The sequence below is a fragment of the Fukomys damarensis genome, unplaced genomic scaffold, assembly GCF_012274545.1.
Source record: "Fukomys damarensis isolate Sample0158 unplaced genomic scaffold, DMR_v1.0_HiC HiC_scaffold_37, whole genome shotgun sequence".
Taxonomy (NCBI): Eukaryota; Metazoa; Chordata; class Mammalia; order Rodentia; family Bathyergidae; genus Fukomys; species Fukomys damarensis.
This window is the reverse complement of record NW_022900949.1, coordinates 67,618,976-67,632,731: the sequence shown is the minus strand read 5'-3', so window position 1 is coordinate 67,632,731 and position 13,756 is coordinate 67,618,976. Positions and strand designations below refer to the sequence as shown.

General features: G+C 38.4%; 1 protein-coding gene across 1 annotated transcript in view; it reads left to right on the top strand.

The window, feature by feature from the left end:
• Positions 1-1,937: 1,937 nt before the first annotated feature.
• Selenot (selenoprotein T) overlaps positions 1,938-13,756 on the top strand; it is a 16,611-nt gene continuing 4,792 nt past the window's right edge. The window contains exons 1-3 of the mRNA XM_010625301.3: positions 1,938-2,173; positions 11,123-11,233; positions 12,348-12,474. Of these exons, the coding sequence (XP_010623603.2) occupies positions 2,037-2,173; positions 11,123-11,233; positions 12,348-12,474 (375 nt within the window). The 5' untranslated portion in view covers positions 1,938-2,036. The remainder of the gene's footprint in view (positions 2,174-11,122; positions 11,234-12,347; positions 12,475-13,756) is intronic.

The following is a 13,756-nucleotide window of genomic DNA, read 5'->3' as shown; positions in this document are numbered from 1 at the left end:
CATTTATACAGAAGCCCAGATGTCTAAACAAGTTCTCCCACAGAACACAAACAGAAAAAGGGCAGCTCCCCTTTTAGCCCCCTTTTTAATGGAAGCAGGGGTCCTCACTGGGGTGGCAACAGGGATAGCAGGCACTTCTACATCCACACGTTTCTATCAGGCCCTATCCACACAGATTTCGGAAGACATGGATGAAATAAACCAGTCCTTAAATACAGTACAAGATCAAATAAATTCTCTAGCAGCGGTGGTGTTACAAAACAAACAGGCCCTTCATATGCTGACAGAGGCCCAAGAGGGAACATGCCAGATGCTAGGTGAAGAATGTTGTTATTTTGTTAACCAGTCAGGGATTTTTAAAGCAAAAGTTAAAGAATTACAGCAGCGGAGCTGGGGATTTAGCTCAGTGGTACCGCTGTCTGCCTCACAAACACAAGGTCCTAAATTCGATCTCCAGTACCAAAACAACAACAACAAAGAATTACAGCATGTCGGACATAGTGGCGCACACCAGTAATCCCAGCACTCGGGAGGCTGAGGTAGGAGGATCGCTGGGAGTTCAAGACCAGCCTGGGCTACATAGTGAGTTCAGGTCAGTCTCAACTACATAGTGAGACCCTGTCTCAAAAAAAGAATTACAGCAGCACATTGAAGAGCGAAAGAGATGGTGGAATTCTTGGGGAATAAACCAAAGCTATTCCTGGCTTCCCCAGATGATGCCTTGGCTACTTCCCTTGTTGGGCCCACTGGCCTGCGTATGTCTTTTAATCATGACAAGGCCCTGTCTGTTTCACTGTTTTCAAAAATTTCTTGCAGGAACACATGGGAGCATTTACCAACCAGACAGTCACAGAACTCATCATGGGGGGTACAGGCCACTGCGGCAGAGGGAAGAAGCCCCTCCTACCACTGCCCCCACCAGATCCAGGTTTAGTACCCAGCCCCTTTGTCAGCTTGAAGCAGCTCCAGAAGAGACCTTTGGCCAATAACCATAAAACAAAAGCTTGGAATATTAGATTTCCCTTGCCTTAAGATGGCCCTAAAGTGATGACACAAGCCCATCCTGGTAATGTCACAAGCTCCCCCAATCCCTAGCCACTACAGCACTCAATCCCACCCCAGCCCCTATGAGCCTCACGCCCAGTTCTATAAGAAGTGCTGTCTCAGCTATATCGCTCTGTCTCTCTCTCTCTCTCCTCTGTTCAGAGACAACCTGGCAGATCCTCCCTATAATAAAGGCTTGTTATGGTCCTGGTCTGGTCTTGGTTTTCGGCCCTTTTTACCTAACAGATATAGAATTTAGGACAAATAATTATAGATTAAATGATCTGATACCTGAGAATGGGCAAAATGCCAGTCATTGTTAATGTTAAAACTGGTTGATAGAAAAGTAATTATTCTTGTATATGTCTGAAACTTTACACGTTTTCTAAAAAATTATTTATAATATTATTTTAGGAAAGAGATATTATAAGACCAAAGTAAAGTCCATAAAAAAGTTTGAGCATTATGATTCAGTTCAGAGGGTCAGGACATTCCCTTCCCTCTGTCACATGAAGTAAGTATACCTGTCTCAAACAGCTAAATGTCTGAATTAATAAAAAATAGGTGTAGGGGCTGGGGATTTAACTCAGTGGTTCCGCCGCCTGCCTTGCAAGCACAAGGACCCGAGTTCGATCCCCGGTACCAAAAAACTAAACAAAACAAAAAAAATAGATGTAGAGTTCAGATCTTCTGGACGCAACAATTAATGACTCCGGATAACTCAGTAGCTTCTCTGCTCCCTTTCCGCCTCCCGCTCTCTTCCCCTCCAAACCTCTGCACACTGGCAACATGGAGGCCCGACAGGACCGAGAAAACAGATCAACTCTCCCACCCAGAGCATGCACAGGCGGAGCCGCGCAGTCGCATTCCGGCTTCCGTCCCTGACCTTGGCGAATCGCGCCTGCGCAGTGGGGAGCAGCTCGCGCCTAGGCTTTGGTGGGCTGCAGTCTCGGTTAGAAGGCGGCGGAGGGGTCCGTCTCCAGGCAGTCAAGATGAGGTTTCTGCTATTGCTTTTCGCGGCAGCGTCGGCAGTGGTCCGGAGCGAGGCGTCGGCCGATTTGGGCGACGTGCCCACCAAGAGATTGAAGATGCAGTACGCCACGGGGCCGCTGCTCAAGTTCCAGATTTGGTATGTGCGCCGCCCAGTCCGCCCTGCCGCGCCATCGCTCGTGGGCGTCACTACGCGAGGCCCCGGCTTAGCGGCCTATCCGGCCGCACCTTCGGCGGCTCTGAAAAACGGCGCCAGTGCCGTCCCGCAGTCGGCCTCCTCTAGAACGCTGCCGCGGGACGATCGGGCCGCCCTCCTCTCCTCCTGACACAAGCTCTCCTTTCCTTTTGCGTTTTAGAATGGTGGGACTAGTGTAGGAGGGCGGAAGAAGGCTAAACGCTGGAAGGCGAGGACGCGGGGACATTTTTCTTACGGAGGGCGGGTGGCAGCGACGCGCCCTGCTGCCCCGGCTGCCGGCGGAGATGGGGATGAGTGTGCGTGGCGCTGGTTCGCCTTATACTACAGGCAGTTAACTTCCCCTGTCGTCTTGCCTGCATTCATACCCGGCTGTCTCCCTGCCTGGCTCGGTGAAGGGTGAGGATAATTCGGGTCGTTGGAGGGGACCCGGGAGTGACAGACACCTTGTCTTCCTGGGCCTGGCGGGTGACTGTTCGGTGAGGGAGTGGGGGCCCTCTGATGTCTGGGGAGGCTGGTTCTCAGTTTGCGATTTCCTAAGTGTCAGAAAAAGAGCCTGTCGCTCTTCAAAACTTTGACCGTTCGCTTCCAGAGTGGTCTTTACCCGGCAGTGGCCTGCTCTGGCATGTTCCTGCCTTTCAAAAGTCTTGTGCATTCATAGAAACAGGAAAAGAAACTTGGGGTTTTTATTAGTCTGTAATTATATTGTTGTTACCTAACAGATCTAAGTACTACAGGCAGGACATTGATAAATTTTATGAGTCGGATTGGGAAAGGCCCGGGTTTGAAAGGCCCAGATTTTGTATTTTTTTTAAAACAATATAATGGTTAAAGATGAGACATTTAACACCTCAGAAGATCCTACCTGAGGGCTGGGATTACAGATGTTCACAGCTGCCCTCCATAAATAGCTTTTTAAAAGTTCACGTATTAACATAGGTACTAAAGTCTAGATTTGTACCTCATCTTTGAATAATACTGCAACTGGAAGCATAATTTGGCCGTTCTCTCTTCGTGTACGTTGGGGATCGAACCCAGAGCTTTGCCATACTAAGCACTCATCATTAATCCATTCTTCCAACCACCCCTTAACTTTTATAAGAAAGTGGTAGTCATTTTACCAACCTTGGAAGATACTTTGGACATAAGTTCTGCAGTTTTTTAAAAATGCAACTTTAAAGTTGTATAATTTTTCTTTATCTTACTGTCCTATCTCTTGCTTTTGCAAAATACTCTTTACATTTGTGTTAGAATTATTGTCAGTTTACCAGGTGTGTTTTCCGTTGAGGATATTCTTAACAAGGCTTTCAAACTGTGTAAACAAATGTAGGGAGGGACATTGAGTCCCTCGAATTAAAGCTTTATAAAAAAGTCAAAAGCATCTGAGTTGCCCTTTGAGACTTGGCTTTTGCTTTAAGTGCAGACTTGTTTCAAAAGTCTGATATAAGAGTTTCTTTTGCAGTCACTCTGAGCATGTTACAGAAGTGCTTCACTTTAAAATATTCAGTATATACGTAGAAAGTAACTTATTTGCCCTATCATGTACAGATAAAATTCAGCTTGTTTGTTCTTTCTCCTAGAGATTAATCTGTTTACAGTAAAGTGAATATTAGATTTCTAGTTTTGATAGAATATCTTGAATATTCATGTGCAAGTTAGAGAAAAGAGAGGAAGCTAATTCAATTGAGGATAAACATGAAGTCTTAAAAATTCTATTTGAAATCTCAGTGCTATACAATGCAGTTTTTCATTAACAATTTGAAAAAGAGCTATTTTGAACTTTGTATTAATTTTGGTTCCTTATTTTATTTTATATTTTTTCTTAACCATAGTGGTAATTATATGAGTTTTATAATTGCTAGTAGAACAAATAGCAACATGATGCACAAAGGAATTAAATCCATTAAGAGTATGAAGCTTATTACAGAGTTGTCAATTCTAGTTTCATTTTCATTTTTAATTAAATGTTCATTCAGTTCCTGCTGTGTGCCAGGAAGGAAAGATTTCATTGTAAACAAGATAGATATCACCACTTCATGAAGCCTACAAAAATGGGACAGTGTTATTCTGTGTATTTTGATTCTTTGGTGTATTATGTTAATTAATCCTATCAATAGAATATGATAGTTTTAGTGGCATTGATTTCATATTTGAAAAAATCACACTGTTTATTTTGGACTTTTAAGCATTGAACATTTAAAGGAAGTTCCCTTGTTACTTTTCGTGCTTTGATTTGCAATTGTAGATGTATTATAATCACTACTTATAGGTATGGTGCTTGACATATCTGCTTTATTTCCTCCTGTGATTTAACATGTTATCAAATCTATAGTTGCTGTAATTTAAAGGGATTACTGACTAACCTTTTACAGTTAATAATGAACATTTGACAGTTAAATTACTACTAAGGATTGTAGATTAAATGGAGTTAAAGTTTCAACACATAAGCAGAACATAGCAGAATTTTTAAATCATTGTTAATCTAATTATCAACCATTGTAATTTTCAGACAGCCAACTTCTAACTGCATTTTTAAGAGGTAAATGAAGCAGCCATTACAAAAACAGATTTTTGCTTGAAGGTCTGGTGAGCCATCCTAGAAAACACCACCTAGTTTGTTTTGTTTTGATTTGTCTTTTTGGTAACAGAGATCGAACTCAGGACCTTGTGCTTGTGAGGCAGGCGGCAGCACCACTAGGCTAAATCCCCAGCCCAAGACCACCTCGTTTCATTGTGGACAGAAATCCAGAAGACAAAGAAAAGACAAACATTTGGGAGAGAGGGCTTTAAGAGTTTTCCAAATGAGAGAAGGTGGAGCTTGGAATACTGTGGTGGTGGTAGATGTACAAAGAAGTTTGAGAGATCATGAGTAAAGTCAGTAGTTTTAGGTGATGTAGTTGGCCCTTTGTACACTGAACATGTACACACTTTTTCCTTGTCATTCCCGAAACAATGCACGTAGCATTTGCATTGTATTGGGTATTAAAAGTAATCCAGAGAGGATTAAAAATATACAAGATGTGAGTAGGTTATACGCAAACACTATGGCATTTTATGTAAGGGATTTGAGCATCTGTACATTTCTGTATCCAAAGCGGGTGGGGTCCTGGAACCACTTTCCCCACAGATCACATGGACTGAAGACGCTTGGAGAGAAGTGGCAGAAGCAAGAACTGGCGAAGATGACTCATGCGCTCTGGAATGATGCTCTACTATTCCCTGGTGTGATAAACAATTAAAGGAAATAAATTCTGTGGGTTAGTTTTCTGTGACAAGGAAGTGAAGGAATATTGAATTTTGAAGACTAAAGACAGCATCTTGGAGAAAATCCCCACAAAGAATTTTTATCACTCCAAAATAACCATTTTAAGTTAAACTAGAAAACTTGGCAGTTACTGTACTTCACCAAGCCTAACAATGGATTATAAGATGCAGCATTATTTTATATAACATTTAGAAAGGAAAAATACTGCTGTTTAATTTATGACACAATAATATCATAAGAAAAATCCCAAATCCCAGTATTAGGAAGCTGAACGTCTATGGGCAGGAGGATTGGTGCAAATTCCAGGCCAGCCTGTGCTACATTGTGAGTTCAAGGCCATCCTGAACTGCAAAGTGAGACTCAACAAAGCAAAACAAAAACCCACAAAAAAATAGGCTTAACAGGAAAAAAGTGAACCCATGAATATCTTTTCTCTGTCTCTCTCTTTTTGTTTTTTTTTTTTTTTGAGACAGGGTCCCACTATGTCGTTCCAGCTGGTCTTGAACTCACTGTGTAATCTAGACTCACAGACCCCTGTGATCCTCCCACCTCAGCCTCCTGAGTGCTGGGATTACTGGTGTGTGCCACTACACCAGGGTTGTTGGTTTTTTGTTTTTTTAATCTTTGTTACTTAAGAATATATTTGGATCCTTCTACTTCGTTCGTCCCTGTTTTCCAAAAAGTACAGTTATATGTTTTTACATACCTTACTCCAACTGCAGTGCAATGTGGGGTTGGTGAGGGAATCTCATTATGTAGGTTTGGCATGAACTGCTGATGATCAAGTCTTGTGGTGATGGTGGCACAGCCTAAGTTTTGTTTGCTCCCCCCTTTTTTTCATATCACGCCCCTCCTTTTATCTAGTTCTTGGGAAGATAGGATATTTTTTAAACAGTAAGGTTTGAAAACCTGTTGTCTGGTGGGAGATACAGTATTTACAGTAAATAGAATAATGTAATAAGGTTGGTTGTAATAGAGGGCTAAAAGAAAACCAAAAGAATTACTCAGAAGGAGTTGGAAGCCTTTGCAGAGGAAGAAATGAAACCTTGAAGGGTATGGGGAACTCTAGGAGGTGCAGAGAAAGGGCTTTTCAAGCTAAGGGAAGAATAATGCAAATGAAGCTTGACCTAACATGTAGGAGGAAGAGGGACAGAAAATGGAACTGTTAAAGGACAAAGTGAAAAATCCTGTGTACTGTGTAATAGAATATGTCTTATAGTCTTCAAGATGACACATATTATATGATTATAAATAGATTTATAGTATGCTTTAATTTTATTTTGGAGGTTTCTGGTGGTAGTGGTGGTGGTGGGTTTTTTCTGTTTTTTTGTTTTTATTGAGATAGGGTCTTGTTCAGCTTAGCCTTAAACTCATTGTGTAGCCTAGGCTGGCCTTCAACTTTGGGCAACCGCCTGCCTCAGCCTACCAAGTGCTGGGATTATAGGCGTGTGCCACTATGCCTAGCCAGAGTATGCTTTTAAAACACATACCTACCTCCCACTTATCTTTTCACATCAGTGAATACAGATTTGTATCAGTAGGCATAGTGTCCATAAAGTGGATATGCTTTCTTGAATAATGCTATATTAGTTAACATTTATGCTGGTTTGAGTTTTTAATAAAATCACTTAGCTTAGATATCCTTCAGTACTTTTGTGTACTTACCCAATTATTTCCATAAAAAATATGGTTGATAGAAGTACTTTGTTAGAATTTCAAAGGATATTACATTTTAAATTTTGACATAGTTTAATTAGTATTCTTGGAAGATCATGGAGTGGGTTGGGTTTTCAGAAATTTTCTGTTTTGCTCCACTGTAGTCTAAGAATGACATTTGCTCTTTCTAACTAGGTTTTTGTAAATGATTGGTAGGCTTTCAGAAAGATGATTTCTAGAGAAAGAAAATCTGACCCGTCTATTAGATTAATTAGATTATAGATCCATCCACTAATGATACTATTCAAATCGTTAGATCTTTTATAGGTCTCACTGTGTAGCTTAGGCTGGCCTTGAACTTATTATGTAGCCCAGGCTCACCTTGAACTTAGAGTTGTTCTCCTGCCTCAGCATACCAAGGGCTGGGATTACAGAATTGGGCCACCGGGTGTTTATTCATCTGTCACAGATTTCAGTTTCCACCCCATCACTTTTTTTCTTCAGGACCTCAACATATCTTTTTTGGTATATGTATGGTTAAAAAGTATATTAAGTATACCATCTTAATTTTTTTGTAGGTGAACAGTTCATTAATGTTGTGTATTCAGATTTATTATGTAGTAGATCTATAGAACTTTTGTATTTTGCAAGTTTGACTTTATACTTGTTAAACATTAGTTCCCCCACTTTTTTTCCTCCATCTTTTGGTAGCCAGCTAGCTATTTATTTACTTCTGGTGATTCTGACCACTTCAGATACCTCATAAATGGAATCATATGGTATTTGTCCTTTGGGACTAGCTTATTTTGCTTAGTATAATATCTTCATTTTTCATCCATGTTGTAACAAATGGCAAGATTTTTTTAAAGGATAATGTTTTATCTTTTCTTTATTCATTTATCAATTGGTAGATATTTTAGTTGCTTTTACCTTTTATAATACTGTGATCAACATGGTTGTACAAATATCTCTTCAAGATCCTGCTTTACATTTTTTGTATATATGCCCACAGTTGGGATTGCCCATGCCTTGGACTATTTTACAGTGCTGTAACAGAATACTTGAGACTGAGTAATTTACAAAGGAAAGTTGTTTCTTTTGGCTTAAAGTTTTGGAGGCTGGGAAGTCCAAGAGCTCAGCACTAGCCTCTAACAAGGCCTCTATACTGCTTCATCTTAATGTGGGAAAAGTTGGAAGGGCAAGCCAGCACTGAAGAGAGAAAGCATGAGTGGTAGACTTGCTTTGCAACATCCCAGTCTTGCTCCTACAAGAATTAACCCACTCTCTTGAGAAAAAAATTAACACGTTCAACACAGGGCCAAAATTTGTATGTCTTGCTGCTGGGCAGCTTGGGCCACCAGTAGTACATGCATGACTATCCGTCAGGTGGCTTTTTATTAATTTTATTAGTAAAAAGACTGATAAAAGTGATTTAGATTTGTTTGTACCGTCAGTGGTACAAGCTGCTCAAGGGGACAGCCAGGTTCAAGCTGGCAGAACATGGAACATGTTAATCTCTCTCAAGACCTAAGCATGAGTTTTGAAGGAAACAAATCAGATTGAAACCGTAGCACTTGGATAATACAGTAATTCTATTTTCAGTTTTTTTTTAGGTACTTCAGTAATAGCTGTACCCTTTCACATTTTTTTTACCAACAGTGCACAAAGGTTCCTATTACTTCTTATTACCAACATTTGTTATTTTCTTCTTTTTTGAAAGTAGCCATCCTAGTAGATGTAAGTTTATAATTCATTGTAGTTTTGATTTTTTTGAGGGCCTCATACCATATTCTGCTCTCTCCTCTTGGTATTGGAGATTGAACCCAGGACCTTTGCACTCTTTTTTATTTTGAGTCAGCGTCTTATTAAGACACTGAGTTAATCCTGACTCATACTTGTGATCATTCTGCCTCAGTCTCCCAAAGTTGGGATTACAGGGGTGTACCACCATATCTGGCTCTAATTCTGCTTTTTGATTTTGAGCTTTTTTTTTGAAGTCCTTCCATACTTATTTTATCATCCATTGCAGATTAGCTATGAATATAAACTCTTTATTAATCTTTTGGTTACTGCTTCTGCTGTTTTGTTTTGTGGCCTTTCCCCCCATAGTCTTTTGGGTGTTTTCTTTCTTTGTACTCCTTTCTCAAACAAGATGAGAAACAGCTTCAGATATTGTCAACTAACAAACTTTATCGCCTCCATTGTACTACTACTAGCAGCAAAAATACATAGATTTTTGTCTGTTTTGCATAATGCTCCAATTTTGGAACTTGGTACCTGTCAACAGTCAGTGTTTGTTAAAAAAACAAACAAAAACAAAACAGTAGAACCTGTCATAGTCCACTGTGGTTGGCTTCGTGATAATCTAGCCTCCTCATTTCCTCTCCATCAACTAACTCCTCCTAGCTGGAATATAAACCGATAGTTCCCCTTCCAGTGTTGACTAAATTAACCAAATCCCTATTCCTCAAAATACTACATTAAAAAAGTGCTGTTTAGATAATCTGCTCCATTGTAAACACCAGTGCAAACTTTGGCTTTGAAGTCAGGTGGTTTTTCTTGGTTTTAAATTGGCTGGGCTTATAAGTTATCTAGCTTATTTTTGTAATATCTTTAAAATGGCAGCAACATTAAAATTCTTAGAGAAAACAGTTATGTTAAAATACTAATACTTAAAGAATATAGGTGAAAAGTATACTTAACATCTTTATTTTTACTCTGGTAACTTGCCTATAAATTTGAAATTGGATTAGTAATAAAAGCCCAGCATGCTTCTTGGAAAGAATAAAAAATATAATGTCATAATATAATGTATAAATAATAATGTATAAAAATATAATGTAATAATAAAATTTCATTTAAATATTTAGCTCTAGAGATTTATCTCTAAAAATTCATACTTTTATAGAGATTTACTCTTTTCTGAAACATTCTAAATTCAAAGAAAAACTGTTGGGTTAAGCATCTCTTTTTCTCTTTTTTTAATGCAGGTTTTTAAAATTGAGATCTAGTAATATTTGTACTATTTCACCCTGTCAGATATAAACCATAAGCTATTTCCTTGGATTGGGAGAGGTGATAAGTATTGCTCCCCCCCCCTTTGATTGACAAAGCTGGCACTTTAGGCTTTACTGTGTGTTAATTACTGACTCCGCTTCCTTGTTCCAAGTGGTACCTTCATTTTTTCATGGTATATATATCCCTTACCTTAGAACTGAGTAAAAGTTTAAGTGCTTGAATAGCTCTTGATTGAAATGGTGTTGCCACTTCCACATATATATAAATAATGTTCTCTGATGCTGTATTTCCCTGTACTTGCTGAGAAACATACACAGTATCTGCAGTGAGTTGTTCAAATACTTTTAATGGAGATTGGGTGCTGTGGACTTAATTTGCAGAGGAATGTCATATTACCGAGAATTATTTTCCCAATCTTGTTTTCCTTTATTTGTTTTGCAAAATAAAAACACTTGTGAGTGAGAAGGGCTGTAAGTCTAGTCTAAGTTCCTCTTACTATGGTTGAGCAAAAAATGGGCCCATTTAGGGGCAGAGTAAAAATAAGAACCAGAGTTTTATGTCTCATGCTTTGGTATTGTTTGTATGTTTCTAGGGCCCCAAATGTGAAAGTCGCAACTCATGAATAAGAACTGTTTTAATTTTACTGTTTGAGCCACTGATTTAAAAAAAAAAAAATACTGCATTGGAGCTCATGATATGCTAATATATATGAAGATACTTGAATGTCTAACAATAACCCAGAGCTACAAAGTTTCATATTATAATGAGAGGAATTCAATTGAAGTGTGTGGAATTTGTAAAGAAAAACAATCTCCCAGGTTTAATCATTAACTTCTGATGAAGCTTAAGAAAAAATTGTAATCTTGGTAATAATCTTTAGACTTTGTCTACTGAAAAATAAATCTACATAGGTGTATTCTAAAGCACTTAATGGAAACATTTTCATTTTTCTTCAGTGTTTCCTGAGGTTATAAGCGGGTGTTTGAGGAGTACATGAGGGTTATTAGCCAGAGGTACCCAGACATCCGAATTGAAGGAGAGAATTACCTTCCACAACCAATTTATAGGTAGGTAAATTTCAGTAACTATAAAGGAAAATGATTTATTGACTTTATAATCTTTGTGGAGTCATTTAAGTAACTTTCTTTGGTTATTGTTCTTTTATTGGTTATATTATCATCATCTTATTTTTTTATTTAACTGTTTATTTACTTATTTATTTGAGACAGGGTCTCGCTATGTAGTTGAGACTGACCCAGACCTCACTATGTAGCCCAGGCTGGTCTTGAATTCACAGTGATCCTCCTGCCTCAGCCTCCCGAGTGCTGGGATTATAGGCGTGCTCCACCACGCCCGGCATATTGGTTATATTATTAAACAGAGAAAACTGCTTTATAAATAGCAAGTTTATTTGAGCCAAATTTAGAAGGCTTTTTCTGGTAGAAGGAATGAAGTTGTTTCAAGAGATGACAACTGTTTTAAAGATATGTTTTCTAGGGTGGGGAGATTTAGCTCAGTGGTGCTGCCGCCTGCCTCACAAGCGCAAGGTCACAAGTTTGATCCCAGTAGCAAAAAGAGAAAGAAAGAAAGAAATGTTTTCCTAAGTACTCTTTATTGTGGAAGTAGGCTAGCCTCCCTTCCCAACTTTTTTCTTTGGTGCCAGGGGTCACACCCAGGGCATTTCACATACTGAGTGTGTGCTCTACCCAGGTCCCCAAAATTGCATAGCAAGTCAGTGATATTAAATTCTGTATTAGCTTTTTTTTTTTTTTGGTACCAGGCATTGAACTCAAGACCTTGCTCTTGCTTGCCTGGCAGGTGCTGTGCTGCTAAGCTACATCCCTGGCCCCTGTACTATCTTAAAATAATTTTTCTTTTGGTACCGGGGATCAATCTCAGGACTTTGTGTGCTGCAAGGTAGGTGTGGTGTTGCCCAAAATAATTGTATTTTTAAAGGCCAATTCCACATAATTTTAAGGTACTTTTTGATTGAGTAAAATGATTAAATACTTTTGTTTTTTAAACTGATTAAATACTTTTGTTTTTTAAACTGTACAAGAAACTTTCATTACTTTTTCCATGGTAACTTTTAGAAAATATATACATGTACTTAAATTATTACATTTTAAAGTAGGTAACAAATTGAGGTTTCTGATGAATTTATTTCTTTTCTTTTGATAGACACATAGCATCTTTCCTGTCAATCTTCAAACTAGTATTAATAGGCTTAATAATTGTTGGCAAAGATCCTTTTGCTTTCTTTGGCATGCAAGCTCCCAGCATCTGGCAGTGGGGCCAAGAAAATAAGGTATGTAACTTAATAGCTTTGGGAACTGTAGATATTTAGGTTGTCAGTAGAAAGATTTTAATAGTTTTGTACTTATTATTGATTTTTCTGTTAACATGTATTATTTCCATTTATACCACGTTTTCTCTGGGCAGGACATTTCTCTGGCTTCAATTCCCATACTTAATATATATTAAGAATAATTAATACATTGAAGGGTAACGATCTTTTCTTTAAAATTTTTATTTTATTAGTACATGTTTGCAATTTATGCAGTTTACAGTCATTGTGGGAGTGGTTACTTGTACATATTGCAGCTTGTTTTTTTCTATCTAAGCCTCTCCCCCCTTCTTGTCTGGTTCCCTATCAGCTTTTTCATACTTGTTGATATTATTTTTCATAGTTCATGTTATGGCATGCAGTGTTTACATTGGTTGAAGTTGTTAGGATCCTGCACATGGCACATCTTTATTCCTCTCATTTCCCCTTCCCTCCTCTCCCATCATCCTTGTTCCCTTGAACCATTTCTCTGTTGGATGAGATCTGTCCTGAAGGGGGAGATAGGTGTTATTTTAGTGGAACCTGGGCACAAAATAATTTATTACCCGATTTTTGTAACTGAGTCTAAATTGTACGTAGCAAAACACAATAAATACACACCTTTTTATACCCATTACTGTAATATTAGTGGGTTGATTCACAGTAAAAATTGGATTTCCACTTAACCCATTTCATCAAACACTTTTCTCTATTTGTTCTTTTACTTTTCTGTTCATGGGGATCAGTTTGCCAGATTGCCAGAAAGAATCAGTGTAAACGTAGATACTTAAGAATCTTGTGCTATTCTTTTTTCCTTTATAGAATCTTGCAGTATACCTTCTTTTTAGATTAATCTAGTTTTTCTCTTTTTTGCATGAAATCATCTATCACTGTCAGAAATGGGTCTAATTTTTATTTTTCTTGGATGGGATTGCTTAGGTGCTTTTTCCTGTGATATATCCTTTTGTTGGAACCTCTATCTGATCTTGTCTTTTTGTTCTAAACTGAATACCTTTAGCAGACTTCTACACAGCTGTACTTTTTCCTAGGGAAACATTTATTTTCAGAAATACACAAGATTTCTTAACGTAAACATCCTCAGGTGTTACCTCTAATTGAAGTGTGTCACTACCCTGCTATTAACAAATTATTGATTTGCAGAGGATTCAAAATAGGACAGTTACTTATTGTTAGGGTTTTGTGTTACACTTAATGATTCCAGATGGTATTTAGTGTATTTTACTTCTCTATATCTATCAATATA